The sequence below is a fragment of the Hippocampus guttulatus genome, chromosome 4 (assembly GCF_054856545.1).
Source record: "Hippocampus guttulatus isolate MCC_2025c chromosome 4, RoL_Hgut_1.0, whole genome shotgun sequence".
Classification (NCBI taxonomy): domain Eukaryota; kingdom Metazoa; phylum Chordata; class Actinopteri; order Syngnathiformes; family Syngnathidae; genus Hippocampus; species Hippocampus guttulatus.
Window position 1 is genome coordinate 16,343,905 of NC_141264.1, and position 27,308 is coordinate 16,371,212.

At 42.6% G+C, this 27,308-nt stretch overlaps 1 protein-coding gene across 1 annotated transcript; it reads right to left on the reverse strand.

The window, feature by feature from the left end:
* Positions 1 to 27,308, reverse strand: peds1a (plasmanylethanolamine desaturase 1a). The gene is made up of 6 exons (XM_086109563.1): positions 26,875 to 27,308; positions 17,162 to 17,281; positions 15,294 to 15,385; positions 8,727 to 8,871; positions 5,656 to 5,868; positions 1 to 2,098 (listed from the first exon to the last, which is right to left on the reverse strand). The coding sequence occupies exons 1-6, from the start codon at positions 27,032 to 27,034 to the stop codon at positions 1,977 to 1,979; spliced, it is 852 nt and encodes a 283-aa protein (XP_085965689.1). The 5' UTR covers positions 27,035 to 27,308; the 3' UTR covers positions 1 to 1,976.

The following is a 27,308-nucleotide window of genomic DNA, read 5'->3' on the forward strand; positions in this document are numbered from 1 at the left end:
CACTTGAACATCTGGAATAGTTTAGTTCTTTATTCAAATGAAAGAGCAGATAAAAACATTAAGGCAGAAAAGCAGCGAGCGTTAAACTGCAAAATGTAAAATCAAGAGTTTAACTATACACGGCTTGATTCGGTAATAAGAAAATAGAAAATTATGAAGCCGGAGAAAGCAGCCAAACATAATATGAGAAACAGCACATGTACGCTTGTGCATGTGTGACAGAAGGTGGATACATTTGTGCGAAGTGAGGAAGAGTGCTCATTGCGGAAGAATAAAGTGCAGTTATCTTTGACCCTTCGAATGCGGACAGACACTAAACCTGTTGAAAATGTCAAGCAATGAGTTGCTTTATTTGGGCCTGGAGCAGCCGACTGTGATGCACGTGTTTGGGATTTCATCAGAAAAGACGGACTTCATGTAAGGCAACAGCATCAGACCTCAAAAGGTGCTGTGCCACGCAATTAAAAGAATGTGTGCCACCCATTTAGGTTTAATGCTTTACTGAGACACAATTGCAGGGGTCCCGTGTGTATTTTGAATTTTAACCAAAAGTGGATGGAGGGCATCCTGCAACAGTGAATGCAGGGGCACATGTTTATTGACAAAAAGAACCAAGACTGTTTGGGACAAAACATATACAGACAGGTGCATCTCAACAAATTAGAAGGTTGTGGAAAAACATATTCATTTTGTTTCAAGAGTTCAGTCAAAATAAGTGAAACAGAAAAAAATTGATGCAATTTATTACACTAAGTGAAGTATTTCATGATTGTTTACACACACACACACACACACACAACATTTCTAGTTTAAGGCTAATCCTGCCCCCCCCCCAAAATCCACCATCCCCAGATATTTGATGGCATTAGAAAAAAATATATATTTTTTGAATGTTAAAATTGAGTACCGGTAGACATTTTCTGATGAAAATATGCCGGGATTAGTTCAATCCAGTTTCAGTTTTTGAATGAACTACTGAGACAAATGAACTTCATACATAAATAATAATATTCCCATTTTAGGGGATGCACCTGTATGTAGATGCTTTCTGAGTGATAAAATCATTTACAGTGGGAATTTGAGTCTCTTCTAATAGCCAGTGAAAGCCATACTTGGTACCACTTAATAATGGTAAATCGGTGATAAAATAATTGTATGGTTGTGGGGATGGTGGGGGTGGAGCATATCTATGGCGTACAACAATATCTTCCAAAAATATACAACACGTCCATTTTGCACATCTTTTACTGAAAACACATCTTGCAACAATTTTTTTTCCTCCTTCACTAAGGTAACGCAACTGAATTAAAATCAATTCATGTTTGAATATGGAAGGCAATATGATGCAAATTAATTCGTTTTGAAAATGAAATCTTTAAAAAAATTCTGCCCTTGTTTTTATTCAATGTTGTGTATGCTTTTTCTGCATTCCCGCAAATGGTTGTGATAGCTTAAAACATATTTCCTGACGTATTGCCCTCCCGATGTCTCATCGCTGAGCGTGAAACAAATACGGGCCCCTCCCCAAATAGACAGTGCAGTGATGACTATTGATAATGCAAGTTTTTCATTCAGTAAAAAGCATTATTATTATTTTCATCAATACTGTAATACGTGTGTGTGTGTGTCTCTGTCTGTGTGTGTTAGCATGTGTTCGGCAGCGTGGTTTCGCCCCTGGAGAGCCCAACCTCCAGATGCGCCCGACACCAGGACAGCAGCACATCTGATTGATACTGGCTTCTCAATACACAAGTTGTTTACCGCTTTAACCGATGTTAGTGTTTGGAACACTTTTTTTCCCCCCTTCACAAAGTTTTATTGACTACAATTTTGCATGTACAGAAATGACAGATTTTTTTCACTGAAACATGAGTAAAATGTACAGTGTGTGTGCGTGTGTGTGTGTGTGTGCATGCTTCCCTTTTAAAACGTTATCTCCTTGTCTATACCCTCCTTCCCGTCTGTCCACGCATTCCTCAGTCAGTCTTCTTGGCCCAGGCCAGGTCATCACATCGAGGCTTTTGACCAGTAAGTCGCTCGATCAGATGCTCCATGCGCCTCCAGAAGCCCAGCTGGTCCAGTGGATAGTTACACCAGCCTGGGTGAACAGAACATCACACCAAAGGAACGTGATAAGAAGAGTTGTCTTGAGTGTCGAAAAAGGAACATTTGTTTTTCTATCTTTGACAGATCTCTTGCTCGTTCGGGTCGTGTTTGAACCGGAGCCAGTCCCAGCAGGTTTTGGCAATCGCGGGCAACGAAATAGTATGCATTCGATAAGCACGCAAAGGGCAAGCGCTCCCTCGCAATGGCTTGTCTCTAACCATCCATTTCCCAACCGGCTCTCTTTTGCCCTCCAGACAAGCTGAGCTCATCTTTCATTTCACATTGCTTCACCTCTCATGAGTGACCTTAATGTCCATTGAGTGGAATGTCCTCATCAGTCCTCACCTGCATCGCAACCTCCGTTTTCTCTCTCGCACCAAAACGCACATGGCTCCTCGTCGCAATGTCTACATTTCGGGAGCTCATCTTAGTAAATTACAATAGAAGAGAAACGTTTATTTCAGTTGATTAATTCAAAAAGTGAAACTCGTAGCATTGCACCATATATACACCACTTATATATATATGTCAGTGACACTGTTGAGCTAGACTCTATCTCACTTTGGGCAATAGGCATTGTGCACTCTGGACTGAGCACCAGATAAATTTCATAGTTTCTCGCTTTCCCATTTTCTCTCTCTTTCTCTCGAGATAGATAGAGAGATGGCAATAGAGACGGCTATCACCAATTCCGCGCACAACTTTTATGGACAAAATTTCTAGCCGCGGTCAAGATGTTAGGGGGTCTTGTTTGATGACCTCATTATTGCATCTCTGTTTTTGTTTTCCCTTCAGATGATGTGGGGCTCTTGGCTTCATCAAGCCGCGATCTCCAACTGTTACCGGAGTGATTTGCAGCCGAGAGTGAAGCTGTTGGGATGAAAATCAGTTCCTCTAAATCTGAGACTATGATCCTCTGTTGGAAAAGGGTTTGGATTAGGGAATGCCCATCCAGATCGGGGATGAGATCCTGCCCCAACTTCAAGTATCTTGGGGTCTTGTTCACGAGTGAGGGGAGGATGGAGAAGGACATCAACAGGTTGATGGATCGGTGCAGCATTTGCAGTGATGCGGATTTGGTATTGGTCTGTTGTGGTGAAGAGGGAGCTGAGAGGTGAAGCTCTCAATTTACCAGTCGATCTAAGATCTTGGTCGTGACTGAAGGAGCAAGTTCCCAGATACAAATGGCCGAAATGAGTTTCCTTCGCAGGGTGTCTGGGCTTGATTTTAGAGAGAGAGAGTGAGAAGCTCAGAGTCAAACCGCTGCACCCACACATTAGAGGAGCCAGATGAAGTGTCTCGAGCATCTGGTTCATGTTCTGGGCATGCCCCACCAGCAGTCTGCCCCAATGACGACCCAGGGAAGGCAGAAGAGAATCTCTCTTTTGGCTGGCCGAGGAACGCCTTGGGATTCCCTCGGAATATCAGGACCGAGTTACTGGGGGGAGAGAAGTCTGGGCTTCCCTGTTGAAGATGTTAACCCGTGACCCAACTCTGGATTAGTGGAAGAAAATAGATAGATGGATGGATGGATCCTCGCATCTCCCCCAAAGTCAGCTGCCATCGGCTTCAGCAGTGTTGAGATCCCCTTAAACCAGGCATGTCCAGTTCCGGGCCTGGAGGGCCACCGTCCTGCCCGTTTTTCATCTCTCTCGGCTGCAACACACCTGATTGAGATGATCAGCTCTGAAGCAGCATTAGAAGATTCCTGATTATTTGAATCAGGTGTGTTGCTCTTGGCAGAGGCTGGAAAACAGGCAGGACAGTGGCCCTTGAGGACTGACTTTGGACACCGCTGCCTTCAGCAGTATACAGAATGGATGCATGGATGGCAACAATGATATGTATACATTTTCAATGGGTTTGTGACTGGTAGTGGCTGGGAATTGGCACAAACTCAAATCGGACTAAACTAATATCTGATTTATATTCACGTACAAACAAAAAGCCCAGTGGGATTTGAAAAAAATAAACTTCAAATCAAAATTGTATATTCGGGGGGAATCGCAATCGACCCGCAACTCCGCCTAAAAAGGGCTGTGCGTACTCTAGCTTCCCTCGTATGATGCCCACACGTTGCCACCGCCCGTGATGTGTTTACATAGGGTGCATGGTATGGCTACGGGGAGGTGCGCGTATGCCACGCGCAAATGTGTGCGTCGTGTCCCTTCAGTAACCCGCCCTCTGCTCGGAAGACCGCAAAGCCGCCAGAAGTTGTGTTTGATTTCACTCCATCTCTCCTTCCACACCCGTCTCCGCCTTTCAGCAGCACACTCCTCCTTTCCCCCCCATCCAAATCCCTGCTTCCTACCCTTCCTCATCCTCCACTCTTCCTCCCTCTGCCTGTGAAGTCCTATTTGTTAGAACAGACAGCAGGTTAGCATTAAATATACATGGGGATTGTCAGCCAGTGGCAAACACAAAGGCAGCTCGGCGTGCCCCAGTGGAATCCGAGCCCGGCCCAGGCTGCTATGCTGAGGGAGACGGAGGTGATGTTGGTGGGGGGTAGCGGGGTGTGCTGTCACTGTCCCCTGTGGGTGCTGGACTGCCACCAACCCACACAGGCACACGCACAGGTTAGAAATTATGAAGAGGTCACAAAAGCTAGCTTGCGCACAGATGCTCAAGTATGCAGATGCAGGCCAGTGCGTGCATCTACAAACACACACTTTTCCCTGTGACACCCCCCTCGGCTCGCTCACTCACATCTGGCGTCCGCTGGGGCGCCAGGGTGACGTACAAGCTCAACCCCCTTCGCGTCTCCTGACGCTTTGCCTCTCCCTCTCACCCACATGCGCAAAGAATAGGAATGTGGCTCTAATACGGGGCCGGCGTCTCTCAAGACTCAAGACACACGCAAACTACATTTTTGGGGAGTTATTTAAAAGCCAGCGCCATTTTGTCAGACTGCTTAAGTGAAGACATTCTGTCGTCTTGGGTTTCAATTTAGGCCATGTAAAATGGCCGCCCGCCAAACAATCTTCAATTCACACAAGTTGACCTTGATCTGTTTTCACACTGGGACGGATATTCATTTACCTAATTTAGACAATGCACTTTTTTGAGTGGTATCCAAATCTTGACTTCACTCTGTACAAACAGAGACAAGCACCACAGTGCATGATGGTAGCGACATTTGGCGGTCACAAAAGGTGCAGAATCAACAAGCGAGTGAAGAATACGTCGTCACACAGCACAAAAAGGCACACTCAGTTAACGCCTTCTTCAAATGAGTGTCATTTGATTGTTTTAGATTTATGTCACAAAAGTTTGATGCACGCAAATCTTGACTATATTTTATGATTTTACAACTGCGTTAGGTGCAGCGTACATGTACAAATGTAGATTTAACAGGAACAGAAATGTGTCCTAAACCTATGACTTCCTGTTCCAAAAACATCTAAAAAGTATTCTACTGTTCACCGATTACCGACTGTAATTACGGCCGTAATGAGAAACCGTTAGCAGATTTATTTGAATTGAATAAAGTTTACTTCATCGTAACGCTCCTACGGCGCGATACTGACGCAAGTGAGAGTGCCGTCTTACCTGTAGTGATACAGTAGTACGTCTCGTGTGGCGAGACATGGTGGATGCGGTGGTGTTTCCGTGGCAACACCACATGCCAGTCCTGCAACAGCGTGACCCAGCGCGGGAGTCCGAAGTAGGAATGACTCCACTTGTGAATCTGGTTGGTCAACGTGACGAAAATGGCCAGGGCGAAGACATAGCAGTCCCAAGGATAGGACGCCGCCAAGGCCTCTGAAAGGTGATGTGAGAATGATTACATGAAGACGACAAGATTAGAAGGCATTCCTTTTTTAATCGATTTATATATATATATATATATATTTTTTTTTTTTTTTTAAAGTGTTGTGATGAGGGCCAACACAAAGACAGCACTCCCACAGAGAGAGCGCTGGCGAGAGCCACGCGGAGATGAAGGGATCGAGGGAGGGGGCGAGGAACGCGGGAGACGGGACGACGTGTCAACGGGAGAGCGATGAGCAGACAAGTGTAGCACATGTCATGAGCATTCGCGCTGTTCAAGAGGACGTACATTTGAAACATTGACCACCAAAGATGACTGAAGTAAGAACAAACGGACCGGAACACATAAAACATGTTGCGCTATGTTTCTCGGTTGAATTTTGTGTTTCCAGGAGCCTAATTTCATTCGTATTTGGATGTAAGGGGTTTTATCTTTATTTTGATTGAAAAAAAAGTGATAGAGATTAAAACATTGATAAATCATGTCGACAGTAAATACTGTACTTTTCGGATTATACGTCGCTCCGGATTATAAATCGCAGCAGTTAACCAGGTTAACAGTACTGTATTTTCTGCACACCTAAAAGCTTTCCATTTTCTTAAAAGCTCACAGCGTGCCTTAAAATCCGATGTGCCTTGTGTATGGTAATTACGGTAATATGTCGACCCCCCCCACCCCCCCAAAAAAATGGCTCCTTGCTAGAAACATGCTTACAACGGAAATAGAGCAGCGGCAAGAGAGTTCAACGTTAACAAGTCAATGTTATAACTTGCTGTTGGTTACGTGATCTGTGTCGCTGCTTTATTAAATACGTTTTACTGACATCTGATCGTTCTGTTGGCATTTCCTTGAGCGTAGCTCTATCTAGTGGATGCATTGTAGATTGCGTCCAATATATGAAAAAAAATTACAAAATAGGCCATTCATTGAAGGTGCGCCTCATAATCCAGTGCGCCTTTTAGTGCAGAAAATGCGGTAGTATTCATACAGCTTTCAAAATCGTGGAGAATGTCAGGGATTGTTGATACATTTGTATAAACCGAAAACAAGCCAAGAGGAGCATTTGGAGGTTTTGTTTCTCTGACGCTGTGGATGATGAAGGAATGATTAGCGTGACAAGCTAAAGCATTATTCATAACAAACCTACAGTGCTGCTGGAGTCGTATCGCATTGTTGACATAGCTGATGCACCACTCCATGGAAACACAGCCTGTCACTGTGGGTTAAAGGCGGACTACTCCAGTTCAGGTTGATTGTGAACGGGGTACGAACCGGAAAATCCCACGTCAGAAGCTATGAAAAGCACTGCGCAACCAAGTGGCCTATTGTTTTATATGCGTTAAAGTCTTTTCTATCCAAATGTTGCTCCCGAGGGCCTGTTTTTGTTTCGTCACGTCGGACACTCGTCGTCTGTCTGACTCTAAGCAGTCTTTGTCTTGAGCTGCCTTCCACATCCACTTCTTGACCCTCAGCTCAAGTGCAAACATGTCAGCTGGAAATGTCACCTCACCTTCTCACCTGCCCTCCGTGTCTTTGTCTGGTGACCACTTGCCACCATGAGGAGTTTGACACGTTACGCTCAGATGTCACCTCACCGCAACAAGACCGTCCTACCCTCCCACTCACCCTTGTCTATGCCCGAACCCTCTGAACGCTGACCCCTTCGAGAGCAGACGGAGATGTCAACATCCTTCTTGACCCACTGCGTAGACGTGACCTACGAGCGGGCCTCAGTTTTTCGATCTATAATCTTCTCCCCGCCCATTCTCCATTGTTTGCTGGACCCCCTTGAGGACGGATGACCTTTACAGCTTTTACTTTGGGTCGTCTTAAAGCACAAGTTCGGAACATTGTACTTCTAGTTCCGGTCTCCTCACAGTAGACAGAATAGTCAATGCAAATGTATCGTGTGATCCAATTGACCAGTTAACAGGTGCCACAAGTTGGTGATTCCAAGCAAAACAACTACATTCCGTGATTCACAGGGAAGCGAACTGCACACTGAAACCAAAGTAATTGTGTCAATGAAATTTAAAATTTTCTTTAAACACACTTAGAATTCTGAATACTATATATGATAAACATATAGTAAAGAAAGACACACAGTGTGACCATTTTAATCTGTAGAAAAATTTGGAATGAGCACTTGTGTGAGCATTAACGCGAGAATAAACAACGTGAATGGCATCACTCTGCAACTGTGCGCCAGAAGTGGGTAAGACTTTAGTCATCGTTTTGGTCATTTTTGGGATGAGCACAGCTGAATTTATACTCGATGGGTGGACGGCATCATTAGATTACGTAGGATTCATGAGGTCAGTGCACATACAGTAATTACCAGTGCAACTTCCCCCTGTCTTCCCTCACTTCCGACGCCTTCGCAAGCCGCGTTGCCTCTGCAGTATGGCGATGTCAACATGCTCGTCACTGTGACCAGTCACACTTCTGAGGCAACTTTCAAACGTTTTTATACTCACGTAATCCCAGTCTACTTCCACCATCTAATCAGACCCAATACAAGAGCCGAATCAAAATAGAAACAACCCCCCCCCCCAAAAAAAAGCGTTCACAAAGACAATACTCAGTTTTAATTGCAGGAAGGCATTCACTTAATATTTATTAGGGTAGATGTGTGCAGTGGTATGGAACACCATCCTGTTTCATTAAGTCTGTCATCTAACAAAAATAAGAAAAGAAATGCCTCAATGTGTGATTCAGAGCATTCGCACCCCAGCACATTAACTTTTCTTAATTGATTGATATGACATTTGCTAACATTTCCGCATCTTTTCGCTGCTGTGTTGATTTCTGACTGTGTGAGCTCAGATTCTGTGTACGTGTATATTACCTGGTGTGCAAGTGAAGAACTTGTAGGCCATGTGTGCCAGGGGTAAGATGGGGATCATACAGTTGTCTCCATTGGTTTCAATGAAATCGTGGCGGGTGATGGCGGTGGGGTCAATGTGGTGCTCCCTGAACGGCCGAATGAATGCCTGCAGAGACAGAAAACAAGGTTATACTTCTCTAAAAATGTAAAGAACGAAAGTGTTTCCTTAAAAAGTTTTTTAAAAAAAGGCAAGATATGGAGCTGTTTTTCAAGCTTTTACCACAATTTCCAAGGGAATAATAACTTGCGTCCTAATGAGAATTTAGTGGCTGCGTGTACCAAAATAAATTGCACCAAAAAATAAATTGATCTGGCGCAGGCTTTTTTTTTTTTAATATGCACTCTAATTAGGAGAACTTATATATACATATACATACATATTACAAATATTAATAGGAGCTCATATTGAGAAAAGGAAAGTACCATTTGAACTACAGCGCAGTGGCGCACACAAATGCACACTAACACAAAAAGACGGCGCTCAGCAGCCAGAGCAACTCCCAAAGCTCACATCCAGCATCTTAATAAACCACAGAACAGCAGTCAACTTGCACAAATGCACTCACACACATAAATGACCCTTGGACAAGCCATACACGAACTAAAGTGTACACTTCCCAACACACACACACCGCAGAGGCATACACCTCAACGTGAGTGCATAAGGGACGGCAAATAAAAGAATCTGCATCTCAGACGCACACAGGGGACAACAAGCATCTTAAACACTCACACTGAGCGTAAAGATAATTTATTTACAAGTGTGAAGAAAGCCAAATGGGAAGGTGTGTTTTTTTATGACACACACAACCGTGGAGACGTCAGCGGGAAAACTCATTATTGTCGCATGCTCGCACAATGGCGCCCGCCTATTTGCCAACTTTGTAGCTCGTCACCTCCGGTATCTTGACAATTAGATGCTCTCTTTCCTCCGGCCGCCTTCGTCTCCTCTCCCATCACCCCCCTCTTCCTGCCTGCCGCAGCCCCTCAGCCACATGAAAGGCGGAGGTCGTGCCGAGAGGGACGGCATCCTCGCTCCCGGTTAACGGCGGGCCACCGGTCACTGCGTGTCCTCTAATCCCACACCGTTTAAAGGTCCGCCTCGCACGACATCCGCTAATCACCAACTCACATCGCCTATCGCCCCGGCAACCAGCGCCATCCCACTGGTTGCACGGACACGCCCTGCCGCCCTCTTACACCCCCTTCTCTCTCTCGACCTTCCGACTGCAATTTCATCGCACTTTTTGTGTTTTTGTTTCTTTGTCCAAATCGTTCCACTTTTTTTTTTCTTTTGTGTTGCTCTCACTCTTTTTTCCCTAAAAGCCACAAAGCTCTAACAGATTACACTCAGTCATCTCAGGAAGCGCATCGCTGCCACACCTGGAGAACAATATACTGTATACATAAATGCAATTCAACATTGCATACTAGTAAGTATAATGTGATGCGTTTCACTTTTTAACGTGATGCTTCATGTCTAACGTGATATGTGGTGTATGTCACTTTTTGACGTGATAAATTGGACTTCGGCCTTCGACAAAATAAAATGAAGGAATTCCTTCAGGCGGCGCCCAATGCGTGTCTTCGTTTTCAATTTTTTTTTGTTGTTGTTGTTTATTGAACATAAAACATATACAGTAATAATTTGACAGAAAATAAGGTAGATAAAATAGTAAAAAGAAAGAAATCAGTCTTCATTCAACACAGTTATTATGTTCAAGGGAGTAGGAAGAAGTAAAAAACGTATCTAGTCCTACCCCGTTATGTGTTTATATCTCATAAATCATTTTTATATCAATCAGAAAAAAAAAAGTAAGAAGAAAGAAGTCTCCATTAAGGCTCATACTTTACCCTTAACCGTGATATTTTTATACAACTTTTGGTTTGTATCGGGATTATATACATCCACACCCTGGCACTCTTGTGTCAATTTTCTCTTGTATTCATAATGGATATTTCAATACCTTTCTCTATTTATCAACTTAGTTCTGATTTATCATTATATTTAATGTTTAGAATTTATCATTTTAACTCTGATTGATGTAGGTTGTTTGTACTATTTTTTTTGAATTTGTTTTTGAACTCGGCAAGGGATTTACTCATTTTCAGGTCCGTTTCGAAATTATTCCACAGATTAACACCTTTGATACACACACTTCTTTGCTTGATGTTTCTTCTTGTTTTGAGTTTTTTGAATAATTTGGTACCTCTTAAATCATAGCTGCTTTCTCGAATTTCGAAAAACTTCTGAATGTTTTGGCAGAGCAGGTTATTGCGTGCTTTGTACATTAATTGGGTGATTTTAAAGTCATCCAGGTCATAAAATTTCATCGTATTTAATTTGATAAATAGTGGATTTGTGGGTTCTGTATATTTTGATCTATTAATAATTCGAATTGCTTTTTTTTGTAGTTTTAGAATAGGGACTGTGTTTGTTTTGCAGGCATTTCCCCATATTTCCACACAGTTGGTCATATATGGTAATAATAATGAAGTGTATAATGTGTACAAAGATCTCTTATTTAGCACTTCCTTGGTTTTGTAGAGGATCCCTACGGTTTTGGCTATTTTTCTTTTTACGTTATCGATATGTGGCTTCCAACATAGTTTTGAGTCTATTACTAATCCGAGAAACTTGGTTTGATACACTCTTTCTATCTCAATTGAGTTTACCATAATTTTAGCTTGGTGTTTGATTGGTCTTGTGCCAAAAACAATTAACTTCGATTTTTTCAGGTTAAGTGACAATTTATTTCTGTCGAACCAGTTTTTTAATTTGTTTAATTCGTTTTCTACGGTTGTCAGGAGCTGTTTCAGATGTATTCCAGAACAGTAGAAAGTTGTATCATCAGCAAATAGGACACATTTAAATTGTTTTGAGACCTTGCAGATATCATTTATATATAAGATGAATAGTTTTGGACCAAGCACTGACCCCTGGGGAACTCCATGAGTGATTTTCAGTTGATTCGTTTTTTTATTGTTGAGCTGCATGTACTGATATCTGTTTTCTAAATAACTTTTTATCCATTTATAAGCTACACCTCTAATGCCATATCTTTCTATTTTTTTCAATAATATACTGTGATCTATTGTGTCAAAAGCTTTTTTTAGATCTAGGAAAACCCCAACAGTAAATTCTTTGTTGTCTATATTAGTGGCTATTGCTTCCACAAACTCCATAACTGCCATTGAGGTGGTCCGTTTTTCTCTGGTATTCATAATGGATATTTCATCTGACATCTTTTTAAACACTTGGCCTTTTTTTAACAGTACAGCATAATCAAAGAACACTGTCGTTACGTCGCTAGTTAATTAGATACACAAGACAAAAAAAGGATTCCTGCATTGAAACATGAAACTTATCTCGTTTCTATGTGAGAAGACATACATTACATGAGGTGTGGAGAACTGATTCAAACGTATGGACAATAGACTATGAAAGCAGCAGCTATTTTGTGATGACAGCACAGGTGTTACTAATGGGGTCAATGAGAGCCGTGATGATTCATCTAATTAGTCACACCTGTGTTTTCTTACGCCCTTATTACAACAAATGCCTTTCTTGGAGGAGGGCGTAGAGACACGCAGCCAATCAGGCATGGTTTGTCTGATTAGGCCACACCCACTTGCATTTTTGTCAGCCAACTGTAGCAAGTTTTCGATTTATTTATTTTTCTTAATGCATCAATCAAAAATGTCACCATGGACTTGGGCTACACTCCAGAAGAAAATACATGACCAAATTTGTGATGAAAAAAATATATAGATCAATAAAATCAACAAATAGCATAGAGGGTGAAAACTCCAAAGACAATGTAGTCACTAACCGATGTAAACACAGTAGTGAAGTCAAAACGATTTAATATATGTATGGATAAAATTAGGCCATAAATATAAAACAATTAAAAATAAAAAAAAGTTACAGGGGTAAATGAGTGTGTCTTCTTGTGCCGCGTGATGATGGATACTCAAAAACGAGGACTACCTCTATACAGTTATTTGTACATAAATACACTGGAAGAATGCTGAGAAGATGATGTTATAAACACAGAGTAATGTGTTTGAAGGGCTCAGCAGGGTCTGCAAGCGACCGCTATTAGCCTCAGGTGTTGTGTGGCCTGCTTGCCTTTCATATTCTAAACCGCTTAAAACAGGTAAACAGGACATCTTTATCCTCCTACTCCTAACAACACAGGGATGCAAAAACAACTACGGTGCAAGTCTTTTTATCATTTTGGGTTTTTTCTCTTTTTTTGTATACATGCAAATGTGGGTTTGCTGCAGGGTCTTTGGGCCCAGCGCCATTCCCAAAGCCCACAAAAGGCCTCATCAAAAATGAGCTTCACACTCACATTGCCTTGAGCGAGGAAATCCGATTCAACAATTAATGTTGTGATAATAAGCGGTGTTACACCATTTCATGTTTTTGTTGTACTAATATAGGCTTGCCCAATGTTTCTGGAGCCAAGATGTACTTTTCGAGCAGCCAACCTCCTGCGATGGACCACTTCAGTCGTGTCAGAATACAATACACCCGCTCGACATCACGTCACTCACTCTGCTTCTCTGCCACAATCGCACGCGCGCACACATGCTTACGGACACACGCGCATACACACACTCCTGCGTGCGCATAGGCGCACAAGCCCTGATGAATCGTAGCCAAATGAACCAGATACAAAACATCGTAGATCTCTGAGTTTGAAAAAAGGAACTCACTGCACACAAATTGTACCAATGAGGCTAAAATCGATGCCTCTATTTCAATCTGACATGACATAACCACATTTAGTCCCTTTAAATACTGCGAGTTGCCTCGGGAGCGCGGTTTGTCATAAATGGGTCATGACGGGCAAACAGTGACAGCAATAGAAAAGCAGAGCGGATCATTTCGTGGAAAACATAGTGATGAGCAACACTGCGGAATGGAGGAAAGCACTTGCAGGAGGCTGTTGGACCTTTAAATTGTTCAGATTCCACCAATAGGACATACCGTTACAGAAATAAATACCTTCCAGGGGTCAGCTTTCACCATCATCAATTTAAATTCTGCACACAAATAATTTTCGTACAATGTTTATATTGTTGGGTGAAGTGCAAACGTAACTTATTGTTAGAATAGAAACACACAATGTTGTCATGTTTTAAAGTTTTATCTTGTTACATGCTTGATTGACCTCGAAGTGCTTGTGTTCAGAACATCTTGCACAAAGGGAGAAAGGCAGAGGTTGCAGAGGTTGGGTGACAGTGGGAAGTGCACACTTGAGTGGCTTCATGGAGAACTGCACCTCCTGCCGGCAGTGAAAGTCGATCTGTTCCTGCGTCGAGCCTTTGTTCACGCTCCGAGTGAAAATCTCTGACACTTATACAGGTAACTTTTATAAATAGAGTTCATGGTATCTGGGGTTATTGTTTTGCATACCTATTTCATACTGCAATTTGTTCTTGTTTAAAAAAAAAAGAAACATCACGGATGATTGTCCCCATCGTCTTGTGCATTGACATAGGACGGGGGAATCAGGGGAGTGTCATTTTCAGCAGATTCCACTTTCTCGAATCTTCTTAGACTTTGTGAGATCTTAAACTGTCAAATTTCAACTCTCCATTAAAACATGCTTCTTTTTTTCCAAACCCTAACTTCCTCTCAAATTTGAATAGTATTTGTTTAATCCACATCACAAGCATAGTAAACAGTTTGACACAGAAATAAAAACCTCCTTTGTAGTTCAACAGAACAATGAATCAATCAAATTGGTTGAATTCAGTTGAGATGAATTCCCCCGCCAATTCCAAAACCTAAAAATGTATGCAACGATTAAAATAAAATAAAGCTGATTTCATAACAACAATGTCAAGTATGCACATCATTCGGAATGACTACTGTTGCCCAGGTGTTTTAGTATACTAATCAAATCCAAACATATACAACATTAATTATACAAAGATTAATTATGGGTTTGGCGGAAATGATCGCTCCTTGTATAAATAGGATGCTTCAGGTTTCTGAACACACACACACACACACACACACACGACAAGCGCATAATTGTCGATGAATATTTGAATATTTCATAACACAAGGAACTCTCATCCCATTAATCACAACAAATCTGCAAGCTGCACCTGATCATGTACATTCTAATTGGCTGTAATGACAATAACCTTTACTCTAATTGGCCATGTCGGTGTTCTAATATGAGCATCAAGTGTAAGGTGGCGTGCCCATGATGGAGTGTGGTGGTACGTGTGTGTGTGTGTGTGTGTAAAAAAAACCAAACACCATCTATATGCGGAGATGGCACACTGACACACACCATGTCACCATGACAGTCTTGATTATCTTGGTATTAAGGTGCTAACAGGCTTTATTGCCAGTATGATAAATTACACTTGGAGGAATGTATTTGCAGCTAAAAAGTGAACAACTTGCAACATTGATTTGTTTGTTTTTTTAAATGTCATCACAGAGTTGATTAATCTGTCTGTGTGTGTGTGTGTGTGTGTGTGTGTGTGTGAGCTCACCTTGCCTATAAAAGGGAGGTCTACAGATCCCCAAGTATCTGCCGTCCAGTGTACCAGACCCGATGCAAAGTCTGCTGTCAAGATTCCCAGCACTACAACATAAACATACAGATCAAACAAAATGTAATAGTCATCACTATAACCACAATAATAACAACAATAATTTAAAAAAAAGTAAATATCACAATAGTAGCGCTAAGAATCATTATCAATCAACAAAAGTATCCAAATAATAATGATGATAATAATAATAATAATAATTTCTGTAGGCTTTCTAGGCTCTAGCCCTCTGTGTCAAAGTCAAGGCCCGGGGGCCAGATCTGGCCCGCCACACCATTTTATGTGGCCTGCGAAAGCAAATCAAGCACGTCAAGTTCCATGATGTTTGCTGATTATGATCATTTTCTTTTCCTTTTTTTATATCTTGCCTGCCTTCACTTCTTGCCAATTTGTTGCTGTATTGTATATTTAATATGTTCAATAAACAATAAACAAACAAACAAACAATAACAGTCATTATTCTTGACTTCTGATTTGAAACGAGTGATCCATCCATTTGTTGTGCGCCGTGTATGTAATATGTGGAGGGGACCACATAAATGTTTACATTTATATGGTTTCCCGAAATTCATAACGGCCCTCCAAGGGAAACCCTAACTACAATGTGGCCCACGACAAAAATGAGTTTGACACCCCTGCTCTAGCCCATGACACTGAAGCTGAGATATAAAACGGCTGGATTGATGGTGTGGAACATGTCAGGGGTCCCCCTGCCAAGGCTGTCCTTATATTAGATCCTAATTAAAATAAAATAAAATGTACAGTATATATATATATTCTCTCTCTCTCTCTCTATATATATATATATATATATAATACTGTATACACTTTAGACTACACTTTATTTTGAATACACTTCCGCCCTTTCATAATGTTGCTGCTGTAAATTGGGATTTTCTCCATTGCGAGACAAATCAAGGGTTTCTTATCTTATTTCTCGACACAAACTGCCCAAGGATTTAACGAATATTCTTAGAAATGAAAGAGATTATTATTGTTCTCGCCTCCTTGGGTTAGGTCATTGCTCCATTTCAGGAGTGGCAAAATACTTGCCACATTGTAGTTATGGTTGGCCTTAAGATGATACCATTCATATCCACAATCTCTTTTGATTCTGTTGGCTTGGAAATCAAAAGTAGTGGCAAGACTTTGAATTCAGTTTTCAAAAAGGGTTGCGTAAATATGTGTAATGTAAAAAAATGTGTAGTCCCAGAAGGAACTTTCTCAAAGTAAAAATAACTTTTGTACATATTGTTTAGTAACTTTGAAAAGTTACAAATTGTTTTACAACACACAATATACAAGGACAAAATACATGAGACAAAGTATTTGTCTAAACAGGGCATTCTGATTAATATTGTGTTTGTGGAATATAAATTCAGCACCATGACTGGTTGTTACCTGAGCAACTGTGATGTCATTTTCAGTCGACAGTAAGTGGCAAAATGGCCGCCCCCAGAGATGGCTGTACAGTATTTTGCTCCTTAACTGATATTCCACAAACACAAGAACAATCAGAAGGCCAGGTTTAGACTAGTGGAGGCACATAGAACATATTATCGTTAACATTTTGGGGTTGACTTCCCCTTTTAAGATCTTCGTTTTGGCCAATGAGCGAAGTTTGCTAGCGCATGCTTGCATTACACAGCAAGAACCCGATTGATTTCAATTTACTGTCGGTATGAAAGAAGGATCCCCAGGTATATTTGCTGTTATTATTTTATTTTTCTGTGGGGGGGGGGGTAATTATTTTAAATATATCCGTCCGTCCTGCCAGGCGTTTGGAAATGTATTGAGGTCCAACTCACCAATCCCGAGGATGATCTTGTAGATGTGTAGAGTGGAAAAGTGCAGGAGGAGCAAAGTGAAGTTGATAACAAAGAGGACGAGGCACACGATTACACACACCCACTCCTGGACACGCTTACCTGAGGACACACACAACCGACACGATTCAAACTATTGTCTGAGTGAAGACACAAGAAAGTTGAGAGTTTCATGAACTGGTGGGTCATAGTGTGCGCACGCGTGTGTGTGGATGTGTGTTGAGGATTTTAATATGTAATCAGTGAGATGAAGACAGATGTACTCAGAGCTGAGGGGTCATGACCTCTCATATGTGTAACACCAACGCTGACGCAGCACTGAGGCCGATTGGTCAGACACACGCGCACACTTGGGCCGTTTCAGGTGGGACGTCGGCCTCATCAGAGAGGTCAAGCAGTATTCATTTCATGACTTTTATTCGAAACTCACTATTCAGCACTTTTAGAAGCGAGGGACACGCACTTAGTCATCGTAAATTATTGAAAACACACACAGCGCTGATCTCAAGCTCATTTATCATGATTCGAGTAGGTTCTGGTCCCTTCATGATGGTTCCACTATTTCTCTCTTTCTTTGGAACCGTCGGATCATGTGACAGCTCGCAGCCAATCATGGTTCACAAGTGTACAAACAAACAGAAATCGATGTTCTGTTTGAAAAGTTCTTTTATACTTACATCTCCACGCCGCTCTTCGTGAAAGTTTAATGCACTCGGATCCTCCTTTATGACAGCATTAGCAGCCTATAAGATATTAATGGCAGTTTTTGAATAAAGCACACAGACCTCCGCGTGGGCGCGCCTATAGACCAGAGCCACTATTAATATGCTCTCATAAAGGATGAAGCAAAGTGGTCACGGGAGATTCAAGAGATGTGATTATGGATATTTCACGAATTGTCAAACGTGACCCTTCACCTTCTGGAAACGTTCCCAAAGTTGGAGAGAGACCGAAAGAATTGTTCGAATGGAGATTTAAGTTGAGCTCTCCATGGTTTTCACTTCAATCAGAGAAAATGGTGGTGGCTGGATGTAAGGGGGATAAATTAGGCTTGCGCGTTTAGAGTCAATGGCGTTTGTGCTCGCAAGAAGGAATACAGAGTGAATGGAAATATATTTCTGCCTGAGCGAATAAATCTGAGCGGCTGCAGCAGCACAGCGAAACAGTAGTAAGCGCATTTTCTGAGGTTTAGGGTTAGAATCGCAACTCGTAGCCTTAATGCCTTACATGTTCGCCCAAGCTTATGTGTGTGTTTTGTTTTTTGGGGTTTTTTTGTAGGCACCAACACTCAAAAACAATATCATTTGCATTTATTGAGGTTAATTTCCAAGGTCATCCGATGTATTTTTTTTTTTAATATTGAATAAAATCAAAAAAATGTTTTCTTTGATTTGATTCAAGTATGTATGAGGTTAAATTTGGCCGGCAACCGGTTCAGGGTGTCCCCCGCCTACTGCCCAAAAATGGCTGGGATAGGCTCCAGCACCCCCTGCAACCCTTGTGAGGATAAAGCGGATCGGAAAATGGATGGAACAAAAACAATCCTTGATGATGTTTTAATACGTATCGATACATTTAAGATGATTCAATCCACACAACCTCGGTCTATGTATACTGACTGAGACTAGCAGACTCAGTCAGTATGCTCAGACTATGCTTCATTGGACCCCCCCCCCCCCCCCCCCCCCACACACACACACACTCACTTTATGGGATCAATACAACAAAATTCACTGATTAAACAGGCACACACACACAATGACACTGCAACTGACGGATCCCCAAATTCGCTCTCGCATCACTTTGGCACACATTCCTGTCTTGTGACATCAACACACGTTCAAACACTTCATCAGTGAAGCGCACACACGGCGTAGGGTCGCGGAGCAGAGGGGCGGCTGTCAGGTGATGTGCGTCAGTCCTTGGATCCTCCGGCTCCCTGGTGAGGGGAAGGAAACTAGGACAGGCCTCCACTGAGTGTGCGCGGGCGCACACACACACACACACACACACACACACACACACACACACACACACACACACACACACACACACACACACATATAAGCTCATGTCCCTAAGGCCAGGGCTTTGCTGGATATCACACACAGCTACGGACAGACACACAAAACAGCCTATAAGAGCACAAATGAAAAAATGAATACAAATACTTCGAGAGACAATAATAGACAAAAATAGCTGAAATTAGTACACACACGCACACACACGCACACACACACCGAGCGTCAATTACAGCGAGCATGTCAACAGCAAAATTAGAAGTTGCACGCACAACCTCACCTAAAGTTGGAACAAAAACACAAAAATTAGAGCCCACGATTCTCTCACACACACACACACGAGAACACAGGCACCCTCATTAATATTGTTCTGACAACAACCCTCCGTGGTAACCCCTTTGCCATCGCTCACCCTGCTGCACCCCCTGCTTGAGAGCGCGCACGTGGGCGTGCGCGGCAATTTAACCTGGGCGGGGCCGCGGGTGGGGAACGAGGGGCGCTAATAGGCTGAAATTAATCAACGCGCCTGATTTGCTGTCTAGGGAATGAGTGGCGGCCAGCAGGCAGCCGGCACATACTGAATACTAATGCAGGGCACACATGGACACACTTGAATACACAACATAGTTTCACACGATCATATGGAGAGAATTAGACCAAAGAAGACGAGGCTGCTTCCTGGTGTTAATTTGAAGAAGAGGTGAAGTCTGGGCCAAATGGAAGCCATCACATTAAGAATTGTGTTAAATCACCATTTTTTTTAGCTTTTGGTGGAGCTCTGTGCAACCCGGGCTCCCTGAAGTAGTGTACTTTACTTTTTTTATGAGACTACAATGACTAACATATGTTATGTAAAGAAACAAATGCCCAATCAGGAGCATGTTCAGACACAAAAGTGCTGCTTTATTAGCTTTAATGTGATTTATTCCTCGCTTCAGAATTTAATAATGTCCAACGAAGAGCCAAGTCATTAAAATGTGTTTCTTCTATAAAAATTAGATGACTGGCCACAACATGAAGTAGAGTGCGGGGTGTGGGAAGAGGTTGGATGGTGGGGCGGGGCAATAGCGCACCTGATCCAGTTCTTCTCAAATACTGTAGTGGGATAGAACCCCCTGCGGGGCGCGGTATGATACCAAGGGCACGTGTGACCCCAGGGAACATGCTTTTTTGTTTTCGCCATTTAAGGACAATGTATTTGCACATCCACTACAGTGTTTACAATTTTTTAATACTTTTTTGTTAAAGTGAAACCGATAAAATGCTTAGGGTGCAGTGTACAGTAGCACAAAAATATATAATAAAAATATATCTTTTCTTTTTTTTTTTTTTTAAATAACCCCATTTCCCCCTTACACCCCCGCGATCGACTAGGGACCAGTCCGCGAGCTACCGGATCGCGATCAGCTAGTTGGGTGCACCTGCCTTGTAGAGTGAAAATTGACACACTGGAAAGTCCAAGTACGACTATTATTATTATTACTCATTTATTCATTCATTCCTTTTCTATATATTGTGTGTGTGTGTATATATATATATATATATATGTAGCTCTCACTGAAATACATTTCCAAATATTTTGCTTTCATGGCTCTCTTAGTCAAAAAGGTTCCCGACCCCTGGCTTAGCGTCTTCCTATCTTGCTGATTTCTCAAGCCTTCCGCTCACAACATGCTAGCCTTTTGGCTAGCGCTTGGAACTGCTAGCTGACTAGAAAGCAGAAATAACATTAAAGAAAGCATCGATAGGGCCGGGTTTCGCTGAGTAGGTACTGTGCAGTGGGAAAGGGACATACATGCAGTTGGTAACCTCCCATTATTAGCTCCTCCAGAAAATCAACATTCATCGAGGTGCGGGGAGTGTGGACTATTAGGATGCACACCACAAAGGACAATAAAACACAACACAGACGACTGTGGATCTGTTTTTATCCTTCGTCTCTCTTTGTGTGTCCCTGGTTTGTTCTCAGTAGACCGTCTTCAGATGGGACGTGGAGCGAGTGGGGGGTGGGGGGGGGTGTTGTTGTTGGTGGTGGTAAAAGTGGGTCACATGCTTGGAGAGAATGAAAAAGAGGCATAGGGAGATGGGGGAGAAAGACAGTATCAGGGTGAGAGGGGTGAGGGTGGGGGGGGTGACACACAGAGGATGGGGGGGTGTTAAATTCCCTTGTTCAGGAGTGGATCAGTCACAGGCCTCATTCCTTTCATGTGATCTCTGCGGACCTCAGAACTTGGGACACACACACACACAAAACCAACATGAATGCAAAATACACATTGAAGAGATGAAACAATACACACACACACACACACACACACACACACACACACACACACATTTGTGCCAGACAAATTTAATAAATCTATTACCCTATAGATTCAACAGCAACAAAGAATGTGGCAAATGAGATTCTCTCTCTCTCACACACACACACACACACACACACACACACACACACACACACACACACACACACGCGCACACACACACTTTTTAAGCCACATGAGAGTGAGTGTTAAGTAGGCCCTGCTCCAGCCTCTCTCCCCCGTGGAGACACACACACAAAATAAAAGATGGACGGATCCTATCATGTGTGTGTGTGTGTGAGTGTGTGTGTGTTGTGTTCGTTGGACAGCATTCTGTCATCCCCGGGGCTTTCAACTTCCACCATATTCATCTGTGGCCCTCATCATACTAATTGCATACACACACGGTCAAGGTCAACAGCAGAATGCAGCTCCAAGGCTCGCCTGAAGCCAACGTGTGTGGTATTGTATATTTCACACTGTTGTGTCCGATTCTGAGAAAAGCGGTCTCTCAAAAGCATCATTTGCATTCCTACCAAATGTTGGACTCATTGAAACCTACTTTTACTTCCAAAATAAAAACAGTAACTGTTTCCAACTTCCTGCCCGGGGAATTACGAAAGATGTAATACAATAACTGTGCTAGTTAATGCCAGTGATGCTTTTAGAGGGGTTTCCTGTGAGATGGTCAGGATAATTTAACTACCTACAGTCAACACACACACACGCGCACACGCACACACACACACACACGCACGCACACACACACACACACACACACACGCACACACGCGCACACACTTTTCAAAAACTTGTACCTATAATCGGGTTTTCTGTTTTGTTCATGTTAGCATAGATAACTAAATAAATAAGTCTTTTCCAGATTTAAATTCAGGTTTCTGATGGACTAAAATGGCCGACGGATGTCGGAGGTTCGAGCACCACCTGTTGCCTTTCACGCTTGCCTTTTTACCATATGGACTGATGTCATGATGCGATTTACAAATGTCCAAGACCGCACACGGCTATCGTGCGCCTTGAGGCAACGATGAAACGCCGGAGGAGGAGGAGGGGCTTGGTCCGGCGAGACTCTTCAGCCCCTCAGGAGGACGCGGGAGAGGGATGGCGGGGAGGGGAAGAGGGGAAGGAGCCGGAGGATAGCAAAGCGGCAGAGACAAACGGAGACGTCTCCAGCTGTTTGTCCATCCAGGCTGTGTCGTAATGAGGCCACATTCGGCTCGATGGAGCGTCTCGGCCGCCTCATCTAACTTGTCCAAAGTCTAACAAGGCAAACTACTATTTAGATTTACCTCCCGCCAGTGCCGAGACGAAGCCAAACATCTGAGCGTATAACAGTGTGGCGCTGCCTTAAATGGACTCTTTGGCATTTGAAATTGGGCCTGTTTAGTTGTCTTTAACAGACACTTGTCAGCATGTGGGAAACATTTTTACTTTTAAGCCTGCCTTAAAATGTCCTGGTGGCATTGTTAGCGTGGACGAGCGCGTCCTCTGCCTTTGGCCTGCTGGGCCCTTTGGCAGCAAGCACCAAAACAAATACGTCTTTTTGACTCAACCTGCTCCAAACATGAACATTCACACTGTTCATTTCATACAATAACATGCAACATTTGACATGTCATGTTTTTAGTCTTTTCAAGTACAGAGAACAATTGCCAAATATTACATGCGGTGTGCAATTATTATTTTTTCCCCAAGGGCAACAAAAAAATAATAATCTGAAGGATGCTAGGACCACTAATCAATCCATCATGCTAAAAACAACCCATCAATCAATTATATATCATATAGGGCGACAATCACCAGCCACCCTTGTTAATGGAACATATTTGTAGTGTCAGGAAGTGATCCACATGTGCGCCTGATCGGGATTATTTTTAGCGTTTGGGCTCAGTGTGCTAACTAAGCGGCTGCTAAGTGAGAGGGGATAAAGTTGCCGGGACCCCAAATGCACGCGTGATCCTCTTAAGCATCAAAACACTGAAGCGAGAGAGCAAACGTGCTGCTTTTAGGACAATCACAGACAAGTAAGGATGCCTGCCTCCATTCGAACACCATTAACATTGAACAGTTTGTACGAGAATGAATCACAACTTGGGCGATAAAGCTAGCAAAATTAAAACAAGAAACTTTGGGTCGACGTTGTTCTTGCTATTTTTATGGAAATGGAAAAAAAACCCCAGACGACATAATTATACAAGTATTCATTCAAATTAGCAAAAAATAGCAGTGCTGATATCTAAGCTAAGAGTGATTGAATATTTTGGCACGATCACAATAAAGAGACCGCGCATCTAGTTGACATTGTCAACGTTCATGTCATCACAAGCGAGAGCGCTTGCTCCGTGATGTGAAGTCCCTAAAGTGTGAGGTGATCACTTTCCTCATGAGTCACACCCACAGACAGAAATGATGGGGTTGGTGGACTTGTACATGTATTCATCGCGCTAACAAGAGGAGCAACGAGGCAGAGCTGCTTGCCCATTTGTCTGCCACCAAGATGAAGCATTTTCATGAGTCATTTCTCTATCACGCTAAAGATTTTGAGAAGAGACTTGCCAAAAAGTTTGGTCTCCTTTTGACTCATCTGTCAAGTTGGTGTCTGCACTAACGCCCTATGATCAGTATAAACTGTAATCACGATCTGTGAGCAGATCAGGAAGTCATCAGTGGAAGCGCTAGTGATGATCCAATTCTCCTAATGGGGAAGGTGAGCGGAATGAGCAGCTTAAGAGTTTGTTTTGGTGAGCGACGTCACGGCGACAGATGTTCAATGACATTGACTCTTAAAAGGTCACGAGTGAGCTGTCACATCAGACGATCATTTTGAGTTCAGTATTTTGAGTAAGTGAGGGCCAGCCAAATGCTGGAAGAGGAGGAGGAAAGCTTTGGTGGTTTTTGTACACTAACGTGACCGGAACATGATGTGGTTAAGCGCCCCTTATGTTTTTTGGTCCGGTGTAAACTAATGGAGCCAGTTGATGTCAGTCATTTAATGTATCAGGCTATTCGGTAAAACAAATATGAACATGATGCAGTTTAGATGAGAGAATTTCCCAAGTTTACGAATCATTTCACACCTATGAACATAAAGTGTCATGTGTCCCACAAAAACACATCTACAATCACCAAGACAGAAAGTGACATATGTTAGCTAGCAAATAGATCATAGCTCGTGTCAAGGCTAGACACAGTCAATGGTGCATTTCCAGGAGCATTATTGACGAAACGGTAAGAAAATAAACACATTTATTCACAAGCTTTTGACAGCCGCAACTCACCACGAGTAACTCGACACACAGACAGCAAGTGCGTCACTGACGCTCATGTCACTCACCTGGCAAGGCCTGCTGCCCGCTTTTTAAAGCTATACAGACTTGATCTGTGAATTTGATTTCATTTTTTAAATAAAATACGTTAATGTGATGTCCGAAGCGCCGACACCCCATTATTGTGAACATTTACAAAATAACAAAAATGGATATGTGTTGATTTAAAAAATACATAATAAATAGTAAAAATTATTGACCGGTTATTAATTTAAAAAATATATTTCGCGACAGTGGTCCTTCTTGTCAAGCAGCCTAAATGACTATCCAACACCAGTCCGAGAAGATCCAAATTAAAGGGGCTGGTCCAATTAACCAAAACCAGCAATAGAAGATGCATTTAAAAGGGATCGTCATTGTTCCCGCAAACAAATATAAACGTGTGCATCGTTTTAGTGATTTGCAACCACACAGTGGTATGAAGCAAGAGATAATAAGATTATTTGATAGTGTCGGTGTTATTCAGCAAAGACTAAACACATTTGAGGCCAGCGTAACGACGAGTCTTAAACACAAACAAGGACAAGGACTTCTTCGTCTTTTCTATTTATGAAACAAGAAATTATTGTTTGTTTGTCTGGTCAAAAAAAAAAAAAAAACTAGATCGCTTCCGGCTTGAGCTGACCTCATCTGTCTCTCATGTCCAGCTCACGACTTCTTCTCCGCACTGTCACCAGTCACGTGAAGTCATAACAAGTAGTCCAACAAAGAAATATTCAAACATGCTATGGTGTATCTTAAACAAATGGAATCTATCATATGCGTAAAATAATAAACTAATCCCACGCTATTTCACGGTTCGTTTATCGCGGCTTCAGTGCATCGCGGATTTTTTCAAACATATTCATTTTTTTTTTTAAATATATACATGGAGTACAGTACTGTATATGTTGCTCTATGTGACTCGCTGTTGTTTTGCAGCTTCTCGCGGACCGTTTGCGGACATAAAAAAAGTTGTTTTTTTTACCTGTATATGTTTTTGGTCACTACTTCGCGGATTTTCGTTTATCGCGGGTGGTTTTGGTCCCCATTAACCACGATAAATGAGGGATTACTGTAATGACGATTAACAAGGCTATGAAATATGCCAATTCAACGTATCAAGACTACATGGCATATGGAACACGCCATAAAAATCGACCATGATTAAATTGGCACCAAGAGATAGGATTCCTGTTTCATAAGGTATGAGACAATTCAAGGCTGTAACGATTTGATTGACTGGGATTATGTTTCGATTTGATATGATATGGCTGTTTATCATGGTTAAAATATGCAACATGTAAAAGCGCTACAAAGCCCAAACGATCCAGGTTCAGTCAATTTAACAACAAATCATCAGCAACGTCAAACCAAATTACATCAGGTGTACATCACCTATAAAAAATGAATTAATATGATTCTCAATACATGGGGGGCACATAATAGACACCTCATCCGTCATACCTTTGCCTCTAGTTGGTCGTTTATACTCATGTACAGTGGTTTATCAAAAGGATGCTTTTTTTTTTCACCGATCATTATCCTCGTGTAATGCAATTATACACACAGTTTTAACAAATCGGATAAAAAGTGTTTTCATGGTCCTTATATGCGAATGTCATTTTCTCACTAGTGGGAGAACTTTTGCATACTTATAGCACAATTACATCTTAATAGTTTGGGTAAAACTGCACAAGTTTACAACTGTGTCGTATTAGTAAAACACTACAACTGATATTAAAAGAACATTCTAGTAACATGTCCAGTACTACTACTAACCAAAGTTGTCCTACGAATGTGCAGACATGTCATACAGTAGTTGGGGGGGAAACCCACACTCGTTCTGATAGTGTGCTAAATGGTTTGATTGAAGAGAACAATACTCGTACTATGGTGCATAATGCACAAAACGACTCTGCAGACTATGACCATGATGCTCGGTGCTGGTGCACAACAGTGAGCCCTCCCCTCATATATAAGCAGTGATGACAAAAGCACACAGCTAAAAACGATGATTGACTCGACTCGTCGGTGCTCACCAGGAGAGTAGAGCCGAGCCAGCTGCCGGGCTCCGGCGTGCTGCGGTCCCCAGCGGGGCGCCGCGCTGCGTGCGGCCGCCCCGTGCTCGTTGCCGTTCGGATCCTCCTCTGCCATGGACCGGTGCCTGATGTCGCTCTCGGAGAGCAACGACGCCGCCATAGTAACAAACGTGACCGTCTCCCGCTGCCGCTGTCGTCTTTCAGCTAGCGCACGCCATCGTGGGAGTGTGTCAAGAGCGGGCTGCGTGCGATTTTGGACGAGTTTTGTGGCGGACAGACGGCTCGCGGCAGCCCGGTGGCGGCGAACGCTCACTCGATCCACCCGCGGTTGGCGTTTTGTTTCCGCTGTCAACCGGCCGCGTGAAGCGCTGTCACGCGTGACAGCCACGAACACGCGTGCCTAAAAGGCCCCCCCCTACACAACAAACCGTGGC